The sequence below is a fragment of the Mercenaria mercenaria genome, chromosome 4, assembly GCF_021730395.1.
Source record: "Mercenaria mercenaria strain notata chromosome 4, MADL_Memer_1, whole genome shotgun sequence".
Lineage (NCBI taxonomy): Eukaryota > Metazoa > Mollusca > Bivalvia > Venerida > Veneridae > Mercenaria > Mercenaria mercenaria.
In genome coordinates this window covers 23202494-23230027 of record NC_069364.1, presented here as the reverse complement: position 1 = coordinate 23230027, position 27534 = coordinate 23202494, and the positions used below count along the sequence as shown (strand labels likewise).

The 27534-nt window shown below is 37.4% G+C and overlaps 1 protein-coding gene across 1 annotated transcript; it reads right to left on the bottom strand.

Annotated features, from left to right (window-relative positions):
- Positions 1–224: 224 nt before the first annotated feature.
- LOC123556194 (glutathione S-transferase P 1) lies at positions 225–27280 on the bottom strand. Its single transcript, XM_045346762.2, has 8 exons — positions 27156–27280; positions 21907–21942; positions 21224–21324; positions 20285–20378; positions 18954–19057; positions 15276–15332; positions 8446–8487; positions 225–819 (listed from the first exon to the last, which is right to left on the bottom strand). The coding sequence occupies exons 1-8, from the start codon at positions 27220–27222 to the stop codon at positions 631–633; spliced, it is 690 nt and encodes a 229-aa protein (XP_045202697.2). The 5' UTR covers positions 27223–27280; the 3' UTR covers positions 225–630.
- Positions 27281–27534: the final 254 nt, after the last annotated feature.

Below are 27534 nucleotides of genomic sequence, written 5' to 3'. Positions count from 1 at the left end.
AACAATAGAATGTGACACGCTACAGTACAGTTCGTGACTGATTACAGCAATGTGAAATTATAGCTGGCAAATGCGACTGTGTGCATCGGACCACTATACAGGTATGTTTTTAAATACTTGAGTCTTTTCACAATGATATTACAATTATACACACTTCTATGGTATACAAGCATTCCACACTAATTTTTCTATAAGTTCTAAATAATGCAACGATGAAGAATGGACATATTCCTGTCACCTTTATTAAGATCTAGCTATACTTCTTAACAGGGTAACACAAATTAATCAGTACTATGAAGTAAACTTAAACAGATGAAATGTGAGCTGCCAACAAAAGTAAAAATTATAAACAACTTTTCGTTGCATTCTATACACTTAAGAAAACGGCTATCCTAACAAACGGTGTGACACAGACTTTATCATGAAATTGCAACAAACACAGCGTATGTTCACATAATTATTTCATCGTTGTTGTTTTATTCGTGTAGGTTACGTTTATTTTACAATATTTGATAAAGCTAGTGATGACTTTAACACTTGCGTCGTTTCAGTCCACCAAGACGCTAGCAGTATTATTTTGTCATTTCCGATTACATGAATCGTGACGTCACTGATCACTGATGTACATAATTACTGTTTTCCGTTTCCGTTGACGGGCATCTTCTTAAATTCTTCCGACTCACGGTATTTCTTCAGAGCTGGGCGTGAAGCCATGCGGTCGTAATACGCCTTCAATGTTGGGAAAGCGTCTAGGCAAGTTGCAGACAAGATCACAAGGTCGTCCAGCAAATCTAATAAATTGTAATCAGCGAACGATATCTGAAAAATATGTAAAATCAAGATCATGTGAGGATCGGAAAATGACTAAGACAAGACTAGGTAAAATGAAAGTAGGAAACAGAGAATAGCTTATCAAAGACAATGGCTTGAAGCCTTCCAACAAGAATGATGTCAAAATCGCATGAAACATGCCCCTTAAAAAAGCTTGAAAGAAAAACAAGAAGGCCAAAATGGCCCTATATCGCTCACCTGTTATCATTGCACTTAAGGACAAGATGATCAAAGAATTATGAGAAAATATAGTTGAAATTTTCTTAAAGTTACTTCAAATAAAATTATTTTCAAATCAGGCCAGTAGTTTTATGCCCAAAGGATTACATCGAGCAAAATTTTGACTGATGAAGCCCAAAGGACAGGAAAAACAAAGCTGCTATTAAGCCGAAAAGGTCAAAATAGCTAATATTGGCCCTTTCAGGGGCCATAACTCTGGAACCAATTAGGGGATCTGGCCGATTCAAGAAAGTAACCAAGACCTTATGGTGACACAAGTTCTGTGCAAGTTTGATTAAATTCAAATCAAAAATGAAGCTGCTATTGTGCAGACAAGGTCAAAATAGCTAATTCTGGCCCTATCAGGGGCCATAACTCCGGAACACATAAAGGAATCTAACCATTTCAAGAAAGGAACCAACATCTGGTTCGATACAAGTTGTGTGCAAGTTTGGTTAAAATCAAATCATAAATGAAGCTGCTATTGTGCAGACAAGGTCAAAAAAGCTAATTTTGGCCCTTTCAGGGACCATAACTCTGGAACCTGTTGCGGGATCTGGTCAGTTCCAGAAAGAAACCGAGATCTTATGGTGACACAAGTTTTGTGCAAGTTTGATTAAAATCAAATCATAAATGAAGCTGCTATAGTGCAAACAAGGTCAAAAAAGCTAATTTTGGCCCTTTTAGGGGCTATAACTCTGGACCACATATTGGGATCTGGTCGGTTCAAGAAATGAACTGAGATCTTATGGTGACACAAGTTTTCAGCAAGTTTAATTAAATTCAAATAAAAAATGACGCTGCTATTGTGCAGACAAGGTCAAAATAGCTAATTTTGGCCCTTTCAGGGGCCATAACTCTGGAACACATCATGGAATCTGGCCAGTTCAAGAAAGGAACCAAGATCTTATGGTGACACAAGTTGTGTGCAAGTTTGGTTAAAATTCAAATCATAAATGAAGCTGCTATTGTGCAGACAAGGTCAAAATAGCTAATTCTGGCCCTTTCATGGGCCATAACTCTGGAACCCATCAAAAATCTGGCCAGTTCAAGAAAGGAACCAAGATCTCACGGTGATACAAGTGGTGTGCAAGTTTGGTAAAAATCAAATCATAAATGAAGCTGCTATTGTGCAGACAAGGTCAAAATAGCTAATTTTGGCCCTTCAGGGGCCATAACTCTATTACCCATAATAGGATCTAGCCGGTTGAAGAAAGGAACCAAGATCTTTTGGTGATACAAGTTGTGTGCAAGTTTGGTTAAAATAAAATCATAAATGAAACTACTATCGTGCAGACAAGAAATTGTTGACGCACAAAAATAGCAAATTCTGGCCCTTTAAGGGGCAATAACTCTAGAACCCATGATGGGATCTGGCCAGTTTTTGAAAGGAACTGAGATATCATGCCAATACAAGTTTTCCTGAGTTTAATTGCTTGGTTGAATAAATTTCTTTGCTAATGCTTCAAAAACAAACAAGTGATTTTACATGACCAGGCCCCTGTGACCTTGACCTTTAATAGAGTGACCCCAAAATCAAATGGGGTCATTAACTCTGCATGTCCAATCATCCTATGCAGATTTAACATTCTAGGTCAAGTGATTTTCAAATTATAGATCGGAAACGGTTTTCCATTTTCAGGCCCCTGTGACCTTGACCTTTAATAGAGTGACCCCAAAATCAGGTGTGGGTATCTACTTTGCATGACCAATCATCCAATGAAGTTTCAACAATCTGGGTAAAGTGGTTCTCAAGTTATTGATCGGAAACGGTTTTCAATGTTCAGGCCCCTTGAACTTGACCTTTAATAAAGTGACCCCAAAATAAATAGGGGCCATCTATTCTGCATGACCAATCATCCTGTGAAGTTTCAACATTCTGGATCAGGTAATTCTCCAGTTATTGATCGGAAACGGTTTTCCAAGTTCAGGCTCCTCCAGTGACTTTGACCTTTGTTAGAATGATCCCAAAAACAATAGGGGTCGTCTACTCCAGCAGCCCTATCGCCCTATGAAGTTTGAAGGTTCTAGGTCAAATGGTTCTCCAGTTATTGATCGGAAATGAAGTGTGACGCACCGACGGACGGACAGGGCAAAAACAATATGTTTCCCTCAGTGTGTGTCGGGGTGGGGGTGGAGGGGGGGAGACATAATAATAATCAGCAAGGTTTCGATAGTATATGAATGTCCACTTCAAACTGATCGTGTTAAAGGTGTATGCCACATTTCATCATGTTCATTAGAATCTGAGAGAGGAGTTGAATACACAAGGTATTGCTGCTGTATTCAAAATATCGTTAAATCTAAAAACGGTGGTATAACTTAACAAGAGGACCATGATGGTCCTGAATCGCTCACCTCTTCCCACATGACCCAGTTTTAAGTATGACATCGTTTTTTTTTCTATTTTTAGACCTACTGACCTAGTTTTTGACAGCACGTGACCCAGTTTCGAACTTGACCTAGATATCATCAAGATGAACATTCTGACCAACTTTCATACAGATCCCATGAAAAATATGGCCTTTAGAGAGGTCACAAGGTTTTTCTATTATTTGACCTACTGACCTAGTTTTTGATGGCTTGTGACCGAGTTTCGAACTTGACCTAGATATCATCAAGGTGAATGTTCTGACCAATTTTCATGAAGATCTTTTGAAATATATGGCCTCTAGAGAGGTCACAAGGTTTTTCTATTTTTAGACCTACTGACCTAGTTTTTGAAGTCACGTGACCCAGTTTCGAACTTGACCTAGATATCATCAAGATGAACATTCTGACCAACTTTCATAAAGATCCCATGAAAAATGTGACCTCTAGAGTGGTCACAAGGTTTTCTATTTTTAGACCTACTGACCTAGTTTTTGACCGCACGTAACCCAGTTTCGAACTTGACCTAGAAATCATCAAGATGAACATTCTGACCAACTTTCATAAAGATCCCATGAAAAATGTGACCTCTAGAGTGGTCACAAGGTTTTTCTATTTTTAGACCTACTGACCTAGTTTTTGAAGGCACGTGACCCAGTTTCGAACTTGACCTAGATATCATCAAGATGAACATTCTGACCAACTTTCATGAAGATCCCATGAAAAATGTGACCTCTAGAGTGGTCACAAGGTTTTTCTATTTTTAGACCTACTGACCTAGTTTTTGAAGGCACGTGACCCAGTTTCGAACTTGACCTAGAAATCATCAAGATGAACATTCTGACCAACTTTCATAAAGATCCCATGAAAAATGTGACCTCTAGAGCGGTCACAAGGTTTTTCTATTTTTAGACCTACTGACCTAGTTTTTGACTGCACGTGACCCAGTTTCAAACTTGACCTAGATATCATCAAGATGAACATTCTGACCAACTTTCATGAAGATCCCATGAAAAATGTGACCTCTAGAGCGGTCACAAGGTTTTTCTATTTTTAGACCTACTGACCTAGTTTTTGACCGCACGTGACCCAGTTTCGAACCTGACCTAGATATCATCAAGATTAACATTCTGACCAACTTTCATAAAGATCCCATGAAAAATGTGACCTCTAAAGTGGTCACAAGGTTTTTCTATTTTTAGACCTACTGACCTAGTTTTTGACTGCACGTGACCCAGTTTCGAACTCGACCTAGATATCATCAAGATGAACATTCTGACCAACTTTCATGAAGATCCCATGAAAAATGTGACCTTTAGAGTGGTCACAAGGTTTTTCTATTTTTAGACCTACTGACCTAGTTTTTGACCGCACATGACCCAGTTTCGAACTTGACCTAGATATCATCAAGATGAACATTCTGACCAACTTTCATGAAGATCCCATGAAAAATGTGACCTCTAGAGTGGTCACAAGGTTTTTCTATTTTTAGACCTACTGACCTAGTTTTTGACCGCACATGGACCCAGTTTCGAACATGACCTAGATATTATCAGATGAACATTCTGACCAACTTTCATGAAGATCCCATGAAAATGTGACCTCTAGAGCGGTCACAAGGTTTTTCTATTTTTAGACCTACTGACCTAGTTTTTGACCGCACGTGACCCAGTTTCGAACTGACCTCGATATCATCAGATGAACATTCTGACCAATTTTCATGAAGATCCCATGAAAATGTGACCTCTAGAGTGGTCACAAGGTTTTTCTATTTTTAGACCTACTGACCTAGTTTTTGACCGCACGTGACCCAGTTTCGAACTTGACCTAGATATCATCAGATGAACATTCTGACCAACTTTCATGAAGATCCCATGAAAAATGTGACCTCTAGAGTGGTCACAAGGTTTTTCTATTTTTAGACCTACTGACCTAGTTTTTGACCGCACATGACCCAGTTTCGAACTTGACCTAGATATCATCAAGATGAACATTCTGACCAACTTTCATGAAGATCCCATGAAAAATGTGACCTCTAGAGCGGTCACAAGGTTTTTCTATTTTTAGACCTACTGACCTAGTTTTTGACCGCACGTGACCAGTTTCAAACTTGACCTAGATATCATCAAGATGAACATTCTGACCAACTTTCATGAAGATCCCATGAAAAATGTGACCTCTAGAGTGGTCACAAGGTTTTTCTATTTTTAGACCTACTGACCTAGTTTTTGACCGCCACGTGACCCAGTTTCGAACCTGACCTAGATATCATTCAAGATTAACATTCTGACCAACTTTCATAAAGATCCCATGAAAAATGTGACCTCTAAAGTGGTCACAAGGTTTTTCTATTTTTAGACCTACTGACCTAGTTTTTGACTGCACGTGACCAGTTTCGAACTTGACCTAGATATCATCAAGATGAACATTCTGACCAACTTTCATGAAGATCCCATGAAAAATGTGACCTTTAGAGTGGTCACAAGGTTTTTCTATTTTTAGACCTACTGACCTAGTTTTTGACCGCACATGACCCAGTTTCGAAACTTGACCTAGATATCATCAAGATGAACATTCTGACCAACTTTCATGAAGATCCCATGAAAAAATGTGACCTCTAGAGTGGTCACAAGGTTTTTCTATTTTTAGACCTACTGACCTAGTTTTTGACCGCACATGACCCAGTTTCGAACATGACCTAGATATTATCAAGATGAACATTCTGACCAACTTTCATGAAGATCCCATGAAAAATGTGACCTCTAGAGCGGTCACAAGGTTTTTCTATTTTTAGACCTACTGACCTAGTTTTTGACCGCACGTGACCCAGTTTCGAACTTGACCTCGATATCATCAAGATGAACATTCTGACCAATTTTCATGAAGATCCCATGAAAAATGTGACCTCTAGAGTGGTCACAAGGTTTTTCTATTTTTAGACCTACTGACCTAGTTTTTGACCGCACGTGACCCAGTTTCGAACTTGACCTAGATATCATCAAGATGAACATTCTGACCAACTTTCATGAAGATCCCATGAAAAATGTGACCTCTAGAGTGGTCACAAGGTTTTTCTATTTTTAGACCTACTGACCTAGTTTTTGACCGCACATGACCCAGTTTCGAACTTGACCTAGATATCATCAAGATGAACATTCTGACCAACTTTCATGAAGATCCCATGAAAAATGTGACCTCTAGAGCGGTCACAAGGTTTTTCTATTTTTAGACCTACTGACCTAGTTTTTGACCGCACGTGACCCAGTTTCAAACTTGACCTAGATATCATCAAGATGAACATTCTCACCAACTTTCATGAAGATCCCATGAAAAATGTGACCTCTAGAGCGGTCACAAGGTTTTTCTATTTTTAGACCTACTGACCTAGTTTTTGACCGCACGTGACCCAGTTTCGAACCTGACCTAGATATCATCAAGATGAACATTCTGACCAACTTTCATAAAGATCCCATGAAAAATGTGACCTCTAAAGTGGTCACAAGGTTTTTCTATTTTTAGACCTACTGACCTAGTTTTTGACTGCACGTGACCCAGTTTCGAACTTGACCTAGATATCATCAAGATGAACATTCTGACCAACTTTCATGAAGATCCCATGAAAAATGTGACCTCTAGAGTGGTCACAAGGTTTTTCTATTTTTAGACCTACTGACCTAGTTTTTGACCGCACATGACCCAGTTTCGAACTTGACCTAGATATCATCAAGATGAACATTCTGACCAACTTTCATGAAGATCCCATGAAAATGTGACCTCTAGAGTGGGTCACAAGGTTTTTTCTATTTTTAGACCTACTGACCTAGTTTTTGACCGCACATGACCCAGTTTCGAACTTGACCTAGATATTATCAAGATGAACATTCTGACCAACTTTCATGAAGATCCCATGAAAAATATGACCTCTAGAGTGGTTACAAGGTTTTTCTATTTTTAGACCTACTGACCTAGTTTTTGACCGCACGTGACCCAGTTTCGAACTTGACCTCGATATCATCAAGATGAACATTCTGCCAATTTTCATGAAGATCCCATGAAAAATGTGACCTCTAGAGTGGTCACAAGGTTTTTCTATTTTTAGACCTACTGACCTAGTTTTTGACCGCACGTGACCCAGTTTCGAACTTGACCTAGATATCATCAAGATGAACATTCTGACCAACTTTCATGAAGATCCCATGAAAAATGTGACCTCTAGAGTGGTCACAAGGTTTTTCTATTTTTAGACCTACTGACCTAGTTTTTGACCGCACATGACCCAGTTTCGAACTTGACCTAGATATCATCAAGATGAACATTCTGACCAATTTTCATAAAGATCCCATGAAAAATGTGACCTCTAGAGTGGTTACAAGCAAAAAGTTTACGGACGGACGGACGCACGGACGGACGGACGGACGGACGGACGACGGACGACGGACACTGCGCGATCACAAAAGCTCACCTTGTCACTTTGTGACAGGTGAGCTAAAAATAATACCAAGACAGGACAGTCCTGAGCATATGCGCATAGCCATAACATGCTGACGATGTAGACCAAATTCTACTTAAAAAATATTCGGACATGAAAGTTCAGAAAATACGCGCATATCTGCTTCATGTTGATGATGTATACCAAGTTTCAGTTACTGTAGAAGTTGAATACATAAGACAGTGTGACGGGCGGACGGATGGACGTACAGACAATTCAAAAACTGTATACCTCCCGGATCTTCAACATCTTGGGCATAAAAATAGTAATCCAAAAAGCTTACCTTTTTCAGTCTTACGACTTGCATGTAAAGTGTCGACACATGTCGACTTGAGATACAGAAGTACTAATTTATCAATTTCTTTACCAGTTTCAAAGTACCAATTACCTTTTCCTCTTTTCAGTACATCGTTAGTCCGACAGTAATGTAAATGTTTTCAGCAGGTTCGTTATATCGACTTCATCAAAATACAGCTACTTTATGGATATTTTTTCAGGGATTTGAATAAATGAAAGAAACATAAAAGAAAACACACCTTGGATGCAATGTAATCAGTCCCCCAAGCTTTGAATAGCTTCTGGAAAAGAAAACAGTTTCAGCATGAATTATACAAAAATATTAATATAAATAACGACAAATTTAATTTGGGTTTAACGTCGCACCGACACATTTAAAGGTCATATGTCAAATTCTCAGCTCTGATTGTGGAGAACGACCCCATGTGCCCAGCCGTGCATTTTATCATCAAGGATGGGCACCTGGGTAGAACCAACGACCTTCTCACATGAAAAATTCAAAACCCTGGTTGAGGCTCGAACCCACATCGGTGAGGGACAATTGATCTGAAGTCATCCACCTGAACTATTCGACCACGGAGGCCCCTATAAAGGACAGTAGTAGCGTAATTGTAGCAAAATCACTAGATACATGATAACGAAAGTTTGCAAGTGGAATGGATCAGGGCAGTACAGTGGGCATATAAAATGTGAAAAACAAAGAATCTCTCATTGCGCAGGTTATAAGAAACGACGATTACTTCCTTTTTCTTCGGGGTTTTATATTCAGATGGTATTATTGGTACACAGTATATGATACGTAATTTCACACAAATTTGAATACTGCTATGAAATGAAGGACATATGTACACGGGTAAAAATGTTTATATGGTTGCCACATTGTTGTTATGTAGGGATAACGCATGTTTTTTCGTGTTATAACGTCTGCAGAATCCCGAGGGATTGGTTGGTGCCCGAGCCCGTAGGGCGAGGGTACCAACGTATCCTGAGGGATTCTGAAGATGTTATAGCACGAAATAAACATGCGTTAACGCTATTCTAGCATAAAACACGGAAAAAAACTAATAAATGAATACATTTTACCTCAACGTCATTAGATTTCAATGAAATGCGCGGGAATATCCGAGTTGTTTTTTCACGTTGACGTCATTTCCATTTGAATTATCCGTTTTGGGGCCTCAATACGTTTACGCTTTGCCATGGAACGCGCATATATAAAAGGGTGTTATAACAGCACATGAGCGCGAGAATCTCTCTGTTAAAACACGTTTTCTCTCTTGTTAAAACACCCTCGAAAAGTGACAATAACAGCAGTTTTATTTAACGTCTTTTTCAATAATTTTTCAGTCATCAATCATCATTCTTGCATAAAAACTTTTTTTTTTCACTGGATCCGCTCATGTATAAACGGGAGAAAAAATCGTGTGCAAACAAGGCAATGCACGTGCTGTTAATACATGATTTTTATTTTTGAAATGCTTTGTCAGGGACATAATAATTATGTGTGTATTTTTGCGCACACTGATATTTGGCATCTGCGTCTTGTTTCTTCCATAAGAACCTCTTCTTGAAGCATTATAGATACAACGTAATCCATAGTATGTTTAGCTGTATCAGTTTCCAACCCCAAACGTACTGCCCCCATCAATGTACGCTCTAGCTTCTCTTAGAGTTCACTCCCTTTACAAAGCGTCTGTTCAATTATTGTAAATAACTGTGAATAAGTAAGTATCGCGTGTAACTTGTGCTATTGCTCGTTTTAAGGTATTATATTTATTATTTTTGTGAGTATCAGTCGGTATGTTTTTACCTGATTTTTCGCAGAATTCATATAATAAACCTTGACAGCTAGTCACTACCCTCGTACTCATCCGTACTCTAAATGTGTTCGTAGATCTACTCAAAATAATTCGAATGTAAATTTATTATTCTTAAAATTGTGTTCCTGTTAATCAAATTTTAAGTTATGTTTACCGTTTCCAAGAACAACCGAATGGTAACTAAAAATGTACCGGAATCGTAAAGTCATCACATATGAAAACAATGCATTAAGTCGTCTTGTAATGTTTTTTTTATGCAAGAATAGCGACAATACACGTTTGTTTTATGTATTAACGTCTGCAGAAGCCCTTGGGATATGTTTGTGACCGAGACCGAACAATCCCGCGGGCTTTTGCAGACGTTAATACACAAACAAGAGATCACAGAGTGATCTTGGCGCCCACCAATGTGCCATTTTTGAGAATTCCAAAATTTTAAGACTTATTGACTAGCTCAAGGTCAAATTTCATTTCCGTACAAAACACTGTGCATGTGGTCAAAATTCGAAACCTGTAGCTTGAGAAATGTGAAAGAAGGTCACTATATCAATTTCAATGACAAAGTTCTTTGTACACAAAACTATGCATGTGCATCAAGTTTGAAGGCTGTAATTTGATAAATTTGAAAGTAGGTCACTATGTCAATCTTAAGGTCAAAGTTTATTTTGGTACACAAAACTATGCAAGTGGTCCAAATTTGAAGGCTGTAGCTTTAGAAATGTGAAAGTAGGTCACTAGGTCAAAACCAAGGTCAAATTACACTTCAGAATACAAATCTATACATGTGGTCCAAATTTAAAGCCTGTATATTCAAAAATGTGAAAGTAGGTCACTAGGTCAATGTCAAAGTTTGCTTCGGTACACAATCCTATGCATGTACGTCTAAATTTGAAGCCTGTACCTACAGAAATGTGAAAGTAGGTCACTAGGTCAATCTTAAGGTCAAAGTTCATTTTGGTACACAAAACTATGCAAGAGGTCCAAATTTGATGGCTGTAGCTCACGAAATGTGAAATTACGTAACTAGGACAAAATCAAGGTCAAATTTTAGTTTGGAACACAGAACTATGCAAGTGGTCCAAATTTGAGGCCTGTATCTTCAATAATGTGAAAGTAGGTCACTAGGTCAATGTAAAGGTCAAAGTTTGTTTCGGTACACAAAATTATGCATGTGGTCCAAATTTGAAGGCTGTAGCTTGAGAAATGTGAAAGTAGGTCACTAGGTCAAAATGAAGGTCAAATTTCATTTCGGAACACAAAACTATGCATGTGGTCCAAATTTGAAGGCTGTAGCTCGAGAAATGTGAAAGTAGGTCACTAGGTCAAAATCAAGGTCAAATTTTATTTCGGAACACAGAACTATGCATGTGGTCCAAATTTGAAGCCTGTACCTTCAAAAATGTGAAAGTAGGTCATTAGGTCAATATCAAGGTTAAAGTTTTTTTCAGTGCACAAAACTATGCATGTGGTCCAAATTTGAAGGCTGTAGCTACAGAAATGTGAAAGTAGGTCACTAGGTCAAAATCAAGGTCAACTCGTGTCAAGGTTCATCTTGCCACTCAAAACCATACAGGTGGTCCAAACTTGAATGTTGTAGGTTATTGACAAGAAGATTTTAAAAGCTTTTCCCTATATAAGTCTATATGAACCATGTGACCCCCAGGGCGGGGCCATAATTGACCCTTAGGGATGATTTGAACAAACTTGGTAGAGAACCACTAGATGATGCTACATTACAAATGCCAAAGCCCTAGGCTTTGTGGTTTGGACAAGAAGATTTTCAAAGTTTTTCCCTATATAAGTCTATGTAAACAATGTGACCCCGGGGCGGGGCCATATTTGACCCTAGGGGAATAATTTGAACAATCTTAGTAGAAGACCACTAGATAATGTCGCATACAAAATATCAAAGCCTAGGCCCTGTGTTTTTGAATAAGAGGTTTTTCAAAGTTTTTCCCTATATAAGTCTATATAAACCATGTGACCCCCGGGGCGGGGCCATATTAGACCCCAGGGAAATAATTTGAATCATTTTGGTAGTGGACCACTAGATGATGTTTCATACCAAATATCAAAGCTCTAGGCTCTGTGGTTTTGGACAAGAAGATTTTCAAGTTTTTCCCTATATAAATCTATGTAAATTATAGAAATAAACAAAGGGCCATAACTCACTAAAGAATTGTTGAACCAGTCTGATTTTCAGGGGGACACAACTAGGGTACCAATACATCATTCTGACAAAGTTTGGTCAAAATCCCCCTGGTAGTTTCTGAGGAGATGCGATAACGAGAAATTGTTAACGGAAGGACGGAAGGACGGACGTCGGACCACGGACGCAGAGTGATTTGAATAGCCCACCATCTGATGATGGTGGGCTAAAAACGTGTATTATCCCTACATAGAACATTGTAAGAGTATAATATATCAATATACTCAATCCGTTGCTTTGATTACCTCCCTTGTGGCTCTAACTGTATAAGTTCATGTGTAATATTGAAAGTTGTGATTTTCTAACTATGTGTTGCATCTAAATATGTATTGCATCTATTTTGGATTAATGATCTATACGTTTTTAACACCTGTTAAGTCTTATAGCACGTAAAGTAACCAACTTTGACCTCTGAACTGGCGAAATAGTTATAACACGTGACACGTGGTCTTGTTAAGGTGATCATTATCTGCCGAAAAAAATATTATATTTTTATTATTATACCAGATATATATATAGCGTCCTTTACATTATAAGCAAGTTCAAAAGCGCTTTACATATTGCAAACGAAGCCACATAGGGTGCGAAATTCATCCCCTCAGTGCGGTCTGGCCAGATGGACAGAGTATGATAAAGCCCCAGAACAGATAGACAGAAATCCTTTTAAGATACAGGCTGTCTGGCTAACTTCGCCTAGCTCTTTGTGAATATACAGTATTGGTTCTTTAACGTGCTCGGTGTATAGCACCGATACGCACCGGGAAGAACCAGTACAGACCTCTTAGTGAGGTGGGAGGCGCTCGACAGCATCTCAAAAATTTCCAGTGCCGGAACCGGGATTCGAGCCCCGGACCTCTGGACTGACAGTCGAGCGTGTTATCACTAGACCATCGGCCCACCTTGACACGGACATAGGTGAGTACGTTTACTTTCCACAAATGTCATTAAAAATACAAATAATAAAAGGAGATAATGATGATTAAAACGAAACAAACAACTGTGGTTAAGTCTTTTTAATCCCCCGCCGTGGCGGAGGGATTATAGGAATGGTCTGCGTCCGTCCTTCCGTCTTTCCGTCCTTCCGTCCGTAACAAAATCGTGTCCGGTCCATATCTCCTAAATCCCTTGAAGGATTTTCATGAAACTTGGGTCAAATGATCACCTCATCAAGACGATGTGCAGAACCCATGAGTCAGCCTTGTCGGTTCAAGGTCAAGGTCACAACTCAAGGTCAAAGGTGTGAGCCTGCCATTTTGTGTCCGCTCTATATCTCCTAAACCCCTTGAAGGAATTTTATAAAACTTGGGTCAAATGATCACCTCATCAAGACGATGTGCAGAACCCATGAGTCAGCCATGCCGGCTCAAGGTCAAGGGCACAACTCAAGGTCAAAGGTTTGAGCCTTCCATTTTGTGTCCGCTCTATATCTCTTGAACCCCTTGAAGGAATTTTATAAAACTTGGGTCAAATGATCACCTCATCAAGACGATGTGCAGAACCAATGAGTCAGTCATGCCGGCTCAAGGTCAAGGTCACAACTAAGGTTCAAAGGTTTGAACCTTCCATTTTGTGTCCGCTCTATATCTCCTAAACCCCTTGAAGGATTTTCATCAAACTTGGGTCAAACGATCACCTCATCAAGGCGATGTGCAGAACTTATGAGTCAGCCATGTCGGCTCAAGGTCAAGGTCACAACTGAAGGCCAAAGGTTTGAGCCTTCCATTTCGTGTCCGCTCTATATCTCCTAAACCCCTTGAAGGAATTTTATAAAACTTGGGTCAAATGATTACCTCATCAGAACGATGTGCAGAAATTATGAGTCAACCATGCCAGCTCAAGGTCAAGGTCACAACTAAGGGTCGAAGGTTTGAGCCTTCCATTTGGTGTCCACTCTGTATCTCCTTAACCCCTTGAAGGATTTTCATCAAACTTGGGTCAAATGATCACCTCATAAAGAACTCATGAGTCAGCCATGTCAACTCAAGGTCAAGGTCACAACTGAAGGTCAAAGGTTTCAGCTCTGTATCTCCTAAACCCCTTGAAGGATTTTCATGAAACTTTGGTCAAATGATCACCTCACCAAGACGTTGTGCAGAATTCATGAGTCAGCCATGTCAGTTCAAGGTTAAGGTCACAGCTAAAATCAAAGGTTTTACCCTTTCACTATCCATAGCAGTGGCGGGGGATATAGCTGTCTTTCAGACTGCCTTGTGCAACATAAATAATACCTTTTATCATACAGATTATATCACCCGCGGTCTAGAAAGAGAACTTTAATTTGGGACTCTGTGACCTTGGCATTTTACCACTCACAGCATAAACATTAGCGGTATTATTTATTGTAAATCGTTATAAAATGTTACTAAACCCTAGCGTCTCGGAAATAGATGGCGTACGGAAAACGACTTGCTACAAATATAACTATACTGTAAACCGAGCATACAGAACCCAAATGTCTTGGGCTACAATTCACACATGAACATTTTTTAAATGTCTTAAAACTGCAATTTTCTGAAGGACAGAACTATTGAGTCAAAATCAAGAAAAAAACACGTGCGTCATGTTTGATACAACAAAGTCATTTTTCTGTCAACCGAACAAACTCTCATCACAACACGATTCTTAATACTCTAACAAAACGAATCATTTATTAAGTAAAATACACATCGCTCACCGTGGCCCAGTGGTTAAGGCGTCCGCCTCGGGATCGGGAGGTCGAATGTTCGAGCCCCATGGGGACCGTTCGTCCGAGGGATGTTTGTCATGGGACTCGTTCCGAAAGGGCCGGTTCGTGAGCCACGAGCTAGTTAAATGAATGGTTACCGACTTCTATCCGCCTGGCGCCTGGCATAGTGGCAAGAGTTGGGAGGTAATTGGTACGCACTATAAAGGTGTCTCATAAACCAAATTGGCTGGCCCTTTCAACAGAGGTGACACTATAATAAACAAGATCTTTTTACCCTTTTTTACACATTAATTCTTTGTACTTAATAAATATATTTACTGTTACATTACTACAGTATTTTTTGTTGTTACATACCTCAATGTATTGAAGCTTTTCTTCAAGACTTTTGACAAAATCATCTTTGCCGTTTTCCTGAAAAAAAAATCAATCAAAATGATTATAAATTAACGCATGAATCATCACAAATATTTGCATGATTTAACACCGTTCAGATAGGGCAGGAACGGTGGTTAAATATTCAAGCATCTGAACCCGGTACCGTGGTAAAGTAGACGATAAACTGCAAGAAAATCTTGTCTATTTTCATTTTGACGTTAACATGCTCGTTGAAATACATGTATGATAAAAAGTAGAACGGGACGTCACGAGGCAATCAGACTTTATTCCTGACGTCATATGGTTCTCAGCCGTTCTTTATCTCAGAATTTACTAATTTACTACGCTTAACTCCTCTTTTGTTTAACTGACATACTGGTTAAATATCCAGTAATCTGGACGATGAAACGTGGTATACAAGATGATAAACACCTCATTTTTATTCTAACATGCTCATTGGAATCATTATGACAAGGCAGTCTGAAAGACAGCTAAATCCCCCGGTAAACCTTTGATTTTAGCTGTGACCTTGACCTTGAACTGACATGGCTGATTCATGAATTCTGCACAACGTCTTGATGAGGTGATCATTTGAATCAAGTTTCATGAAAATCCTTCAAGGGGTTTAAGAGATACAGAGCTGAAACCTTTGACCTTCAGTTGTGACCTTGACCTTGAGTTGACATGGCTGACTCATGAGTTCTTGATGAGGTGATCATTTGACCAAAGTTTGATGAAAATCCTTTTAGGGGTTTAGGAGATACAGATTGGACACCAAATGGAAGGCTAAAACCTTCGACCCTTAGTTGTGACCTTGACCTTGAGCTGGCATGGTTGACTCATAATTTCTGCACATCGTTCTGATGAGGTAATCATTTGACCCAAGTTTTATAAAATTCCTTCAAGGGGTTTAGGAGATAAAGAGCGACATGAAATGGAAGGCTCAAACCTTTGACCTTCAGTTGTGACCTTGACCTTGAGCCGACATGGCTGACTCATAAATTCTGCACATCGCCTTGATGAGGTGATCGTTTAACCCAAATTTGATGAAAATCCTTCAAGGGGTTTAGGAGATATAGAGCGGACACAAAATGGAAGGCTCAAACCTTTGACCCTAAGTTGTGACCTTGACCTTGAGCCGGCATGACTGACTCATGGGTGCTGCACATCGTCTTGATGAGGTGATCATTTGACCCAAGTTTTATAAAATTCCTTCAAGGGGTTTAAGAGATATAGAGCGGACACAAAATGGAAGGCTCAAACCTTTGACCCTGAATTGTGACCTTGACCTTGAGCTGGCATGGCTGACTCATGGGTTCTGCACATCGTCTTGATGAGGTAATCATTTGACCCAAGTTTTATAAAATTCCTTCAAGGGGTTTAGGAGATATAGAGCGGACACAAAAAAGAAGGCTCAAACATTTGACCTTGAGTTGTGACCTTTACCTTGAACCGACAAGGCTGACTCATAGGTTCTGCACATCGTCTTGATGAGGTGATCATTTGACCCAAGTTTGATGAAAATCCTTCAAGGGGTTTAGGAGATATGGAGCGGACACGAAAGTATTACGGACGGAAGGATGGACGCAGACCATTCCTATAATCCCTCCGCCACGGCGGGGGATTAATAAAACTTATGCTGAACTTTGTTTATCCAGTGCGCCATGTGTTAATTTCAAGACATAACTGTTTACCTAAACACAAAAAACAGAAATCTGATATTTTCTAAGTCCAAAAGGGGCCATAATTCTTGCAAAACACAAGACAGAGTTATGTTTCTTGCTGTACATGGTCAGCTTATGATGGTGAGCAAGTGTTGCAAGTTTTAAGGCAATAACTTTGATACTTTATGAGAAAAGCTAACCTCAACATAAAACTTAACCAAGAAATCTGATTTTCTAAGTCCAAAAGGGGCAATAATTCTTGAAAAAAGCAGGGTGGAGTTATGTTTCTTGATGTACAGGGTCAGCTTATGATGGTGAACAAGTGTTGCAAGTTTAAAAGCAATAGCTTTGATAGTTTATGAGAAAGTTGACCTAAACATAAAACTTAACCAAGAAATCTGATATTTTCTAAGTCCAAAAGGGGCCATAATTCTTGCAAAAAGCATAATGGAGTTATGTTTCTTGCTGTACAGGGTCAGTTATTGATGGTGAAAAAGCGTTGTAAGTTTCAAAGCAATACCTTTGATAGTTTAGGAGGAAAGCTGACCTAAACAAATTTTAACCAGGCAACCGATCAAGTGATGACAATAACTCATCTTTTTTTTCAAAAAATCAGATGAGCTGAAAATGGCAACCTTATATTCGTGTTTGTATTAATGTTTACCCTTGCTCATTCTCGATAGAATTAAAAACTAAAAATACATCTTTTTCAAAGTACACATGCACATGATCACCTTGGGAGACAATAATCCTAAACAAAATATAGCGTGGCCTAAATGATGCACACAGTGAATTGAAATAACATTACGTGAATGCGCACACAAATTAGGCCTATGTTCTTATTCTTGACTGTTCGTCACAAATCTTGAACCTCCTATCAAGGTTAAACTAAATATAGCATCTTAATCTATCTCTAGAGCCCATTTTGTAAAACTGCCTTAAGGATAAATTGCGTTGGATCAATAAAACTTAGGAAGGTCACAACGTAATCTGTTTCACAGCATGTTCTAAATAGTGCTGTGATATAAAAACCGGAACTAAGGCTTGTGTTAAACAACAGCAAGATATAACTAAGTATATAAACCTATTTATATTAAATGTACAAATGATAAACTATGAGTAAGAAGCGTAAAATCTTCACAAATACTATAGATTCTTATTCATTAGAGATGATCTCTTTGATTTTTTTAAGTTGAATATTACATCATGATATTCAAATTTTACTATTTCTTGTTTTATCAAATTCTAAAATTACATACAGGCTATTGCAGGAGTGTCTTTTCATATTGAATTTATTTAACGAGTTGAATAAAATAATAAAATGCGAGGCTCTGCCGAGCATTTTATCAATTTTATTCAACGAGTTGAATAAAATCAATGTGAAAAGTCACAAATGTAATATTCTTTTTATCACAAGTTAGCTGTCCTGTCGAAACATCAAATATTCTACTTTCTTTTACTATATAAACAAGTCAATTTGACTAACGTCACCTATACTAAAAACGACGTCGACGTCAAAGCTTTATTACACTAGTGTATTATCATTTTTATTTAATGGCTTTATTACACTCCCGCGATGTCAAACATGCGATAAAAAGTCACTTAAGTGTGAAATCGTGATACAAAACATAACATTTTCACATTTTTATGAGATCGTTAAGTATATTGCCGTAAGATTTTGTTTAGTACATTTGGCAATAAAATCTGCATGCTGGTCATTCTCAAATGGAGGGCAATTTCCCGCTTACAAATCCCGCTTTAAATTAAACACAGAATTACGTACAAAGTAACATGCGTGTTCATTCGTGTAAAAAAGTAAATTCTTAAATCTCGAGAACTCTTCATGAAATACCATGAGAAAACCAACATTTTGCATTTGCGGATGCGCAGGCTGGTGTGGATCCATGCTGGTCGCAAATGCACTATGTTGGTTTTCTCATGGTGCGGCTCATTTAATGTTAATGTACAAGGATTAAAATTCAAGTAGACTTACATAGTTCTGATAAATCATTCTGACATAGGGTCCTCTAATATCCTCAATATGATCGCATATCATATCCACTTTCGCAGCTTCTTTGATATCTTCAGGATACAAACCTATGTGAAAAGGACGTATCAAAAGCTTTAAAATTTCCAAATATATATTACATAACTTTATATAGCTATTGATGAACAGCAGTCTGACTATTAATTTAATCATATTTTTGGAGTATAATTCACCGGAAACAAATAGATCAGAGTACAGATTTCAAGTTCAACTTTACGTTTTGTACACTTACTTATTATATGCAAAATATAAAAGGTTCAGATTTCAGTATCAGCCATGGAAAAATATACCATTATTAGAATCAATACAGAATTCGATAGGAAAGAAAACGTAACGATTGTTCCCAGCACTCCATACAACAAATATTTGACAGTATACTACATTGGATTTTTTTATTGGAAATAGCTGTTGGGATGAACATACTTAAACTGAAGCTTCAGCGCATTGTGAAATGCATCTAATATCATTTAAGGTTATACAACGGAAAATATTGCTTTCATGTTGCTGTTTGTTAATATTTTCTGGAAGAGTACAACGTCATGCCGACACAACTATACTTATTGTAGGGAGGGTGGTGGAAGAACCAAATTGTCCCTCAGTTTTAAGGCATTGGTGGCCACTAGACTGGACATCCGAACCTCTGTAAAGGGTATAACAATAAATCGAAATTCACTGTATCACGATACGTTAGTCTGGAGATAAGCGTATCGTATCATAGGCCTATTTCACGATACAGAAACGATACGGTGAAAAGTAGGATCATTGAATGAAAACCATTTCATAAAATCATTGTTAAAGATAGACTAGTAACTAAACATGTGTACAATTCATAAACAGTTTCTTTAACTTTAAAGCAAAATTTCAAGTACTTTCCAAGTGTAGGAACATTGATTTTCTTTTTGCATTTTGTCTTATGAATTATGGTACTCAGTTATCACGATACGTATCGTATCATTACATCTGTATACTACCCCGATATATATTGTATCGTGAGACTAGCGTATCGTTACACACCTAGTTTTATGGCCTAAAAAAGATTCTACATCACCAGGCAAGGTTTGAACCCATAGCTGTCAGAGTTAAGCGATTTGACTTAAACTACTTGGTCACGGAGGCCCCTAGAGAATATCCATGTATATATTTAGTAAAACGTTTGGAAATCCCCTAAATCCTTCCTTAAGTACTGTCGCAGAAAAATACTGCAAAATGCAAAACTATATTTGAGCTATTAATAAGACCCTTTTTGATCGAAGCAAATAAATAGGTTAGTGTCCTACCATGTTTTCTCCCAAGATACCGGATCATAGAATTCGACTGTGCAATTTCAAAACCGTTTTCCAAGTCTTTCAACAAGGGGGCTTGACCAAATGGCTGGAATACAAAGAAAAGAATAATTACAGCAAAGAAAGGTAAAATAATAAAAAGCACGGATAAATCTGACATATTTTTATAATTACTATTATTAGGCCTACTTTCATCATCATAAGTATATACCTTTGATTTGATTAAACACTTATTTCTAAAACTATTCAGGTAACACAACTTTCCATAATTAGTAATGAGGATGAAGAACTATGTACCGGCCATTGAGAACGTTGTTCCTCACAAAAAAGCATAGCATTATCTGAGCCGCGCCATGAGAAAACCCACATAGTGCATTTGCGACTAGCATAGATCCAGATCAGCCTGCGCATCCGCGCTGTCTGGTCAGGATCCATGTTGTTCGCTTTCAAAGCCTATGGCAATTAGAGAAACCGTTAGCGAACAGGATGGATCCTGACCAGATCGCGCGGATGCGTAGGCTGGTTTGGATCCATGCTGGTCGCAAATGCACTATGTTGGCTTTCTCATGGTGCGGCTCATTATATATTTCAGTGACATCATTTATCACGTTGTGTTGTAATATTTTTCTACGTAAGACATCTTGCTCAACTATTCTAAAGAAATAGGAACAATGCTAGAGCTGATCAATATTTTGGTCAGTGCCGTTTTAGTCCAAAACATATGGTACTGAAAGATTGCCTTACATGCCAACCTTATTAAACTATGGTGCTGCGCCGACTTCGACGCGCACGTCAGAAGAAAATCTCACTTTCTTTAAACCTTTGAGCAGTTAGATATGTTTTAAAGAAAATAATAATACAGATTGTAAAATGCGCAGCTTTAAGTTCGAATCACTGTTTCTAAACTAAAACCGCGAAATTCATCACACTCACCATCTTTGGTTTGAAGTTTTCGACCCAATTATTTCCAGTATTGATTTCCTCATATTCTATCCCCTTATCTATAAACAAATATCGTGTAGCCTGGCCACGACCTAGTTGGATAAAACAAACTCGGTTTCATAACATAATATATGTAATAGTATACAGAGGGTTCAAATTATGGGCAACCAAAAAAGTAAATCCAAGAATCTTGACATTCCTAACAATTGCCAAATTGATTGTTTTTGCCGTTAGTGGCGTTATCTAATAACTGGTTGTGTCGTATTTATAAGCAAGCTAAGTATAGTTTAAATTTGTGCTGTACATACGACCCAGTATCCTACGCCGCTCACCTTACCTTCAATATTTTACCTTGAAAATATGATGATTCAAACAATTTTACTTTCACTTTCTTTAAAATGTACATGTTTAGTAACATTCCCCTAACAAATACCTGGAGATAACTAGACACGCACTTATTATAATGATAAAAATAAAATGTTTCAGAAAAAGAATATAGACTACATATTATGCACATGAACAGCAGTATTTTGAAACGCATAAATAATCGTATCTACTTCTGAAGAAACATTCCGGTCAATATTTTTGAAGGGCAATGACATGTGATCAATAAATTTCAAAACCAATAATTGAGGGGAGGTTACCAACTCTAAGTAAATATTTTTTAAACTTACCCCTCAGCGGAAAATAAAGCAGCTGATACTTTGCCACTGAAAATAAGAAACATCCATTCATGATTTCCTATAAATACAACCGACTGTAGGCCTAAAAATAATTATTTTTATCGAATTCCTATATAACATAACGCTGGTCATAATTCTACTCGTAAAAGACGCCATAAAGTGACAAGAATCGTGGCTTGTAAGTATAATTAAACGTGTCAAAAAGGTTGAAGTGACAAAATGTAACGTTTGACTATGCATCCGAACTAGGTCACAGACCTAAATTGTATTCATTATATATTCTATATTAAAAGCTAACTTCCTTTAGGCCAATTATATTACTAGAAATAATGTCAAACCTTAAACTATTTCCAACATAGGGTTTTATTAATGATTTATAATCTTTAGTTACCTATGTAATACAGGAAAAAGTCCTCAAAAGATATCCAAGCAAAAAGTTTGAAAATTAGGTGATACTTAAGAATAGCTTCCTTTAGATTAAAACAAAATCAATTAAACAAAATAGTAGAATCATTTCTTTATTCACATGCACGCTTAACATAATAACGCAGTTCAAGACGCATTTTCTAAATTAGTGTTTTAATTGTTCAAGGATTCGAGAAAATATTGGTGTTATCAAGTACCCCACCCTTCTGCAGTAACATTTTTCTAAACGTAGCCTACCATTTACGCTGCAAATCAATACAGTACATGGTCAACAGTAACGGTCATTAGATCCGAATTCCAGAAATGTTCCATATTTTTGAGGATTTGTTTTTTTCTATGTTCCATTTCCTTACATGTATACTACCTATTCCGCACGTTTGAATTATAGTTCGACCCCAAAGTTTAAATTTAAATGCCCAGCCCATTTCGCAGGGCAGCCTTTAGTACTGTTAGGCCACTAGAAAAACATAATTATATATTGGCGCACCGTAACAACCACTGTACGAAGGTATTTTTTTCGTAGAACGAAGATAATTAACAAAGGTGAAATGGAAACTTACTTAAAAATCAAATTCGTTAATAATGCGGTTACTGCTCTTAAAGCTCGTATTTGTTTTGTCTATTTATCTAGGATATATGTTTTTATAGATATTCTGAGAATACACGGACAATCCATAAAGAATTTCCAAGTTCAAATGAAATGTTGCGGAGAGTGTCAGACAACCTGGATGGCGAATTCTTTTACAATTTCGGAAAATTCAAAGTCTGACATCCATAATCTGATAATGGTAGAAAATCAAACCACCTGCATTCATACATAGACACTTGGACTGTGGTCCACTTGACCAATTCCGACCCCCACCACGTCCTAGCCCCAAGTACTACGCACCTGTATAACAAAGTAAGAGGACAACTTGTCACAGAAAGATTTTTTTAAATAGATCTATCTGTCACTGGCACTTAACTTAGATAAGTTCTGCGTCTTTTGTTTGATGTTTCCAGGGTAAGTGTCTGTGCATTTTATGCATGGATTATGTCAATCATCATGCATTATGTCAATCATATCATTGGAGAGGTCTATCAAACTAGGAGAATTCAGACTAATCTACTAATTTTACGGCGTTAGATTTCACCTTCTAGCGCAAATTACGGTGAGCCCATTCTAAAATGGTACAATGCGCTTGCGCACAAGTAAGTTTTAAAATCCTCTAAGACGAAAATAACTGTTCGTTTAAAATAAAGAAATATGGTGTAATGCTACTGTTATAAATGTTGGAAACGGTTCAGTTATTAACAAAACAAATATAGAGATATATATTAACTATTCTTTGTTCGCAGTTCAAAGATACGCATATGAATTGAATCACGTTAAAATGTATTTCGTTCAATTAAATGAACTTATTGTTTAACTGGCGAGTTCGTTTGCCCCATTCGGAAGATCTGCCGGAATAAGAAGAGTTCTTCTGAGCTTCTGTGTCTTCCACCCGATAGTCGGAGATGTTAATCACGTGATCAAAACAAGGTGGCAATTCGACATATACCTTACCAACTGAGTTATTAACTAGAACAAATAAAATGTTTGGAATTTCTTTTTCAAAAAGCACTTAACAATAAATTTTTTTCACTTCAGGCAGACGTCTGCTCGATTGGGATTTCTTCTAAGCTTTTCTAAAGCTTCTCGGGAGCTATTCTCTTGGGCCCAAACGAACGGGGCAGTTGACAAACAAGCCTGTCAGGTGAGGTTCTCGCATAAATGGTAAGATGCTAATTTGGCAGCTTTCACCAGGGCCAAGTTCAGTGTACAATTATTGCAGTGGTAGCTTTTGAACATTTTTAAATGAAATTCAGTATTAACTAGGAAATGCTTGGGCCCCTAATAGATCACAGTGACCTGCAGCAGGGAAACTCGTCTATAGCACAACTATCATATAACCAGAGACAATAATTAGATAACAATTGTTATCTATGTGTCTGATATAACTTTAAAAGGAGCAAAAATGGACCTCTCCTAGGTTTCTTTTTTAAAAGAAGCCTACTTGTTTTTTATTGTTCCTTCTCATGGGAAGGAACACTTGAACATGTCACACTTGACTGAGCATGTAATGGATACAAGGGTATCGTCAAAGGAATCCGATTTCCCGTAGGGCGCCGCCATCTTGGACTCATGCATATTCATTACAAATAGCCTGTTTACGCATATTTCAGTCTTTAGTGCAATTACAACTACGTAAAATAACAGAACAACAAGACACAATTATAAGGTTTAAAACATATAACTCCTCAACTGAATATATCATAGTAAAGAATAGAGATTAATGAAATGAATATGCATCATCTAAAGATAGACTCCCGCCCCAAAAAAAATTGTCATGAAATTGTCCCTGGTCACTTGATTTTTTAGCTTCTAACGTTTCAGATTTGCAAGTGCTTTTTAGCGTACTATTTTAAACTTCCTGATTTGTTTTCCGAATCGTAAATGCGTGTATGAAATTTCTTTGTGTTAAGTGTGCAGGTACTCGCTGGTGAAGTCGCGTGATGAAAATATCCGTAAGTGAAATACAGACTGCAAGACAATTGCTTCCAAATAGCATAATATGTACTGCACTTGCTTATATTAAAAAACAAAAACAAAAAGCTTTGGGTTATGATAAAACTGTTAATAGATCTATTTAGATTAGTTCTTAAATAGTTAAGTTTGCACCAAACATAACAGTTCTAACATATTTTTCTCATTGCATTATTAAACATTTGTAACATTATGCTAAAACAGTATCCCTTAAAAATAATATTTTATATGCGCTAGAAGGAACATTTTGGTAAGCTAAATCTTGGTTAAACTGTAATTTCAACAGATTTCATACAGTGTATACATGTGTATGACAGTTACACCAAGTCTGTAGTGTATATTTAGGCTTATTGAAAAATCTTTAAAATTTATGGAGAGTCCGTATTTAAACACTGTTTAAGGTGTCCTTAAGGAGTAAACCTTGTCCAGTGTGAATTTCAGTTTACATACAAAATGTCAAAATGACATCGTGTAGATCCACTGCGCATAATGATAATATCAACAAGAGCTGTCGGATGACAGCGCGCTCGACTATTCGAAGAATTGATTGAAGAATGGGGTCAAAATATTTCCATAGTTTTTCAGACTAAACAAAAAAATGGATTAAACAAAAAATGTTCCTTCATTTGTGGATTTCGATTAGTCTTGCACTAAATGACAATGTGTGACCATGATGGCAAATATGTTAAGTTATATGTCTGGCAAAACATGGACTTATATGAAAAATTTAACTAATTTCCAAGTCCAAAAAGGGCCTTAATTCAGTCAAAATAGTTGACAGAGTTATGTACTATTGCCTACAGATGGAAATAATGTTGATAAACTAGTGTTAAAAGTTTCAAAGCCACAGTTCAAATAGTTTTGACAAAACGCTGACTTGTTAAAAAAAACTGAACAAATTTCAAAGTCCAAAAAGGGCCATAATTCAGTCAAAATAGTTGTCAGAGTTATGTACTCTTGCCTACAGATGGAAATCATAATGATAAACAAGTGTTTAAAATTTAAAAGCCAAAATGTCAAATAGTCTTGACAAAACATGGACATATACAAAACCAAACCAATTTCCAAGTTCAAAAAGGGCCATAATTCAGCCAAAAAAGACGAGAGAGTTACGTACTCTTGCCTATTGATAGAGACTATTATACTGAACAAGATATAAAAGTTTCAAAGCCATATGTCAAACACTTTACACAAAATATAAACTGGTACGAAAAACTTAACCAAGATTTCTAAGTCAAAAGGGGCCATAATTCAGTCAAAATGCTTGATGGAGTTATGTACTCTTGCCTACAACTGGACATTGTGATGGTAAACAAGTGTTGAAAGTTTCAAAGCTTTATCTCAAAAGACTTTGTCAAATTATGAACTGGTACGAAAAACTTAACCAAGATTTCTAAGTCAAAAGGGCCATAATTCAGTCAAAATGCTTGACAGAGTTATGTACTCTTGCCTACAACTGGACATTGTGATGGTTAACAAGTGTTGAAAGTTTCAAAGCTTTATCTCAAAAGACTTTGTCAAAATGTGGACTGGTACGAAAAACTTAACCAAGATTTCTAAGTCAAAAAGGGGCCATAATTCAACCAAAATGCTTGATGGAGTTATGTACTCTTGCCTACAACTGGACATGGTGATGGTAAACAAGTGTTGAAAGTTTCAAAGCTTTTTCTCAAAAGACTTTGTCAAAATATGAACTAGTACGAAAAACTTAACCAAGATTTCTAAGTCAAAAGGGGCCATAATTCAGTCAAAATGCTTGACAGAGTTATGTACTCTTGTCTATAACTGGACATGGTGATGGTAAACAAGTGTTGAAAGTTTCAAAGCTTTATCTCAAAAGACTTTGTCAAAATGTGGACTGGTACGAAAAACTTAACCAGGGTGTGACGCCGACGCCGACGCCGTGGTGAGTAGGATAGCTCTACTTATTCTTCGAATAGTCGAGCTAAAAACCACAAAGCGTTATTATGTAATCGTGTCGTATTACACTGCCATCAGATTAGTCTAAATAATGAGACCTCGGGCAGATTTGATATTTTACGTTGTCTACCTAGAGGCGGATATCGACAAGTCAAAATAATATAACGATATTCAACTCTCGAGTACAATTATTTGGACTACCATCAGATTACATCTATATCAGTGTTACATGCAGTATGCATCTGTTTACTCAACTTACTACTTATAAACGTATATTTACAATAATCATTTCATTTTTTAAAGTTAAAGACAGTTTAAAATAACTTACTCGTTTTCTCGCGTGCTATCCTTCTTCGCGTTCCTTGTGCCTGTGTTATATTTAGAACGCTGCACATATAATGCGGATTTGATCAATATAAAGGCTAAAATAAGAAAATCTCCTTGTTTGTGGTCCCACTGAAGTACAGTGCGATTTGCGAGAAATAATTATTGTGTGCAGCTGCGTAGTGAAAATCAACGGAGATTGCTATATATACGCAAACATTGCTTACTTCATATTTTGATTAAAGTAAAGTAAACTGAAGTAATTGGTTTATCACGCCATGTACCCGGATAATCTTAACTCTGTTCAGCGATCCTAACTCAGTGCCAACATGGCTGACAGAAAGACGATGTATGTAGTTAATTTCCTTGTCTTTTTTCATGTT

Bases quoted from the DNA above. Each gene is read 5' to 3' on its own strand.
- LOC123556194 (XM_045346762.2), bottom strand. From the start codon at position 27,222: ATGTGCAGCGTTCTAAATATAACACAGGCACAAGGAACGCGAAGAAGG. The intron at 20,379-21,223 runs GTGAGTGTGATG...TTTGTATTCCAG, and splicing joins AAAACTTCAAACCAAAGATG to CCATTTGGTCAAGCCCCCTT. The intron at 15,333-18,953 runs GTAAGTCTACTT...TTTTTTTTTCAG, and splicing joins GAATGATTTATCAGAACTAT to GAAAACGGCAAAGATGATTT.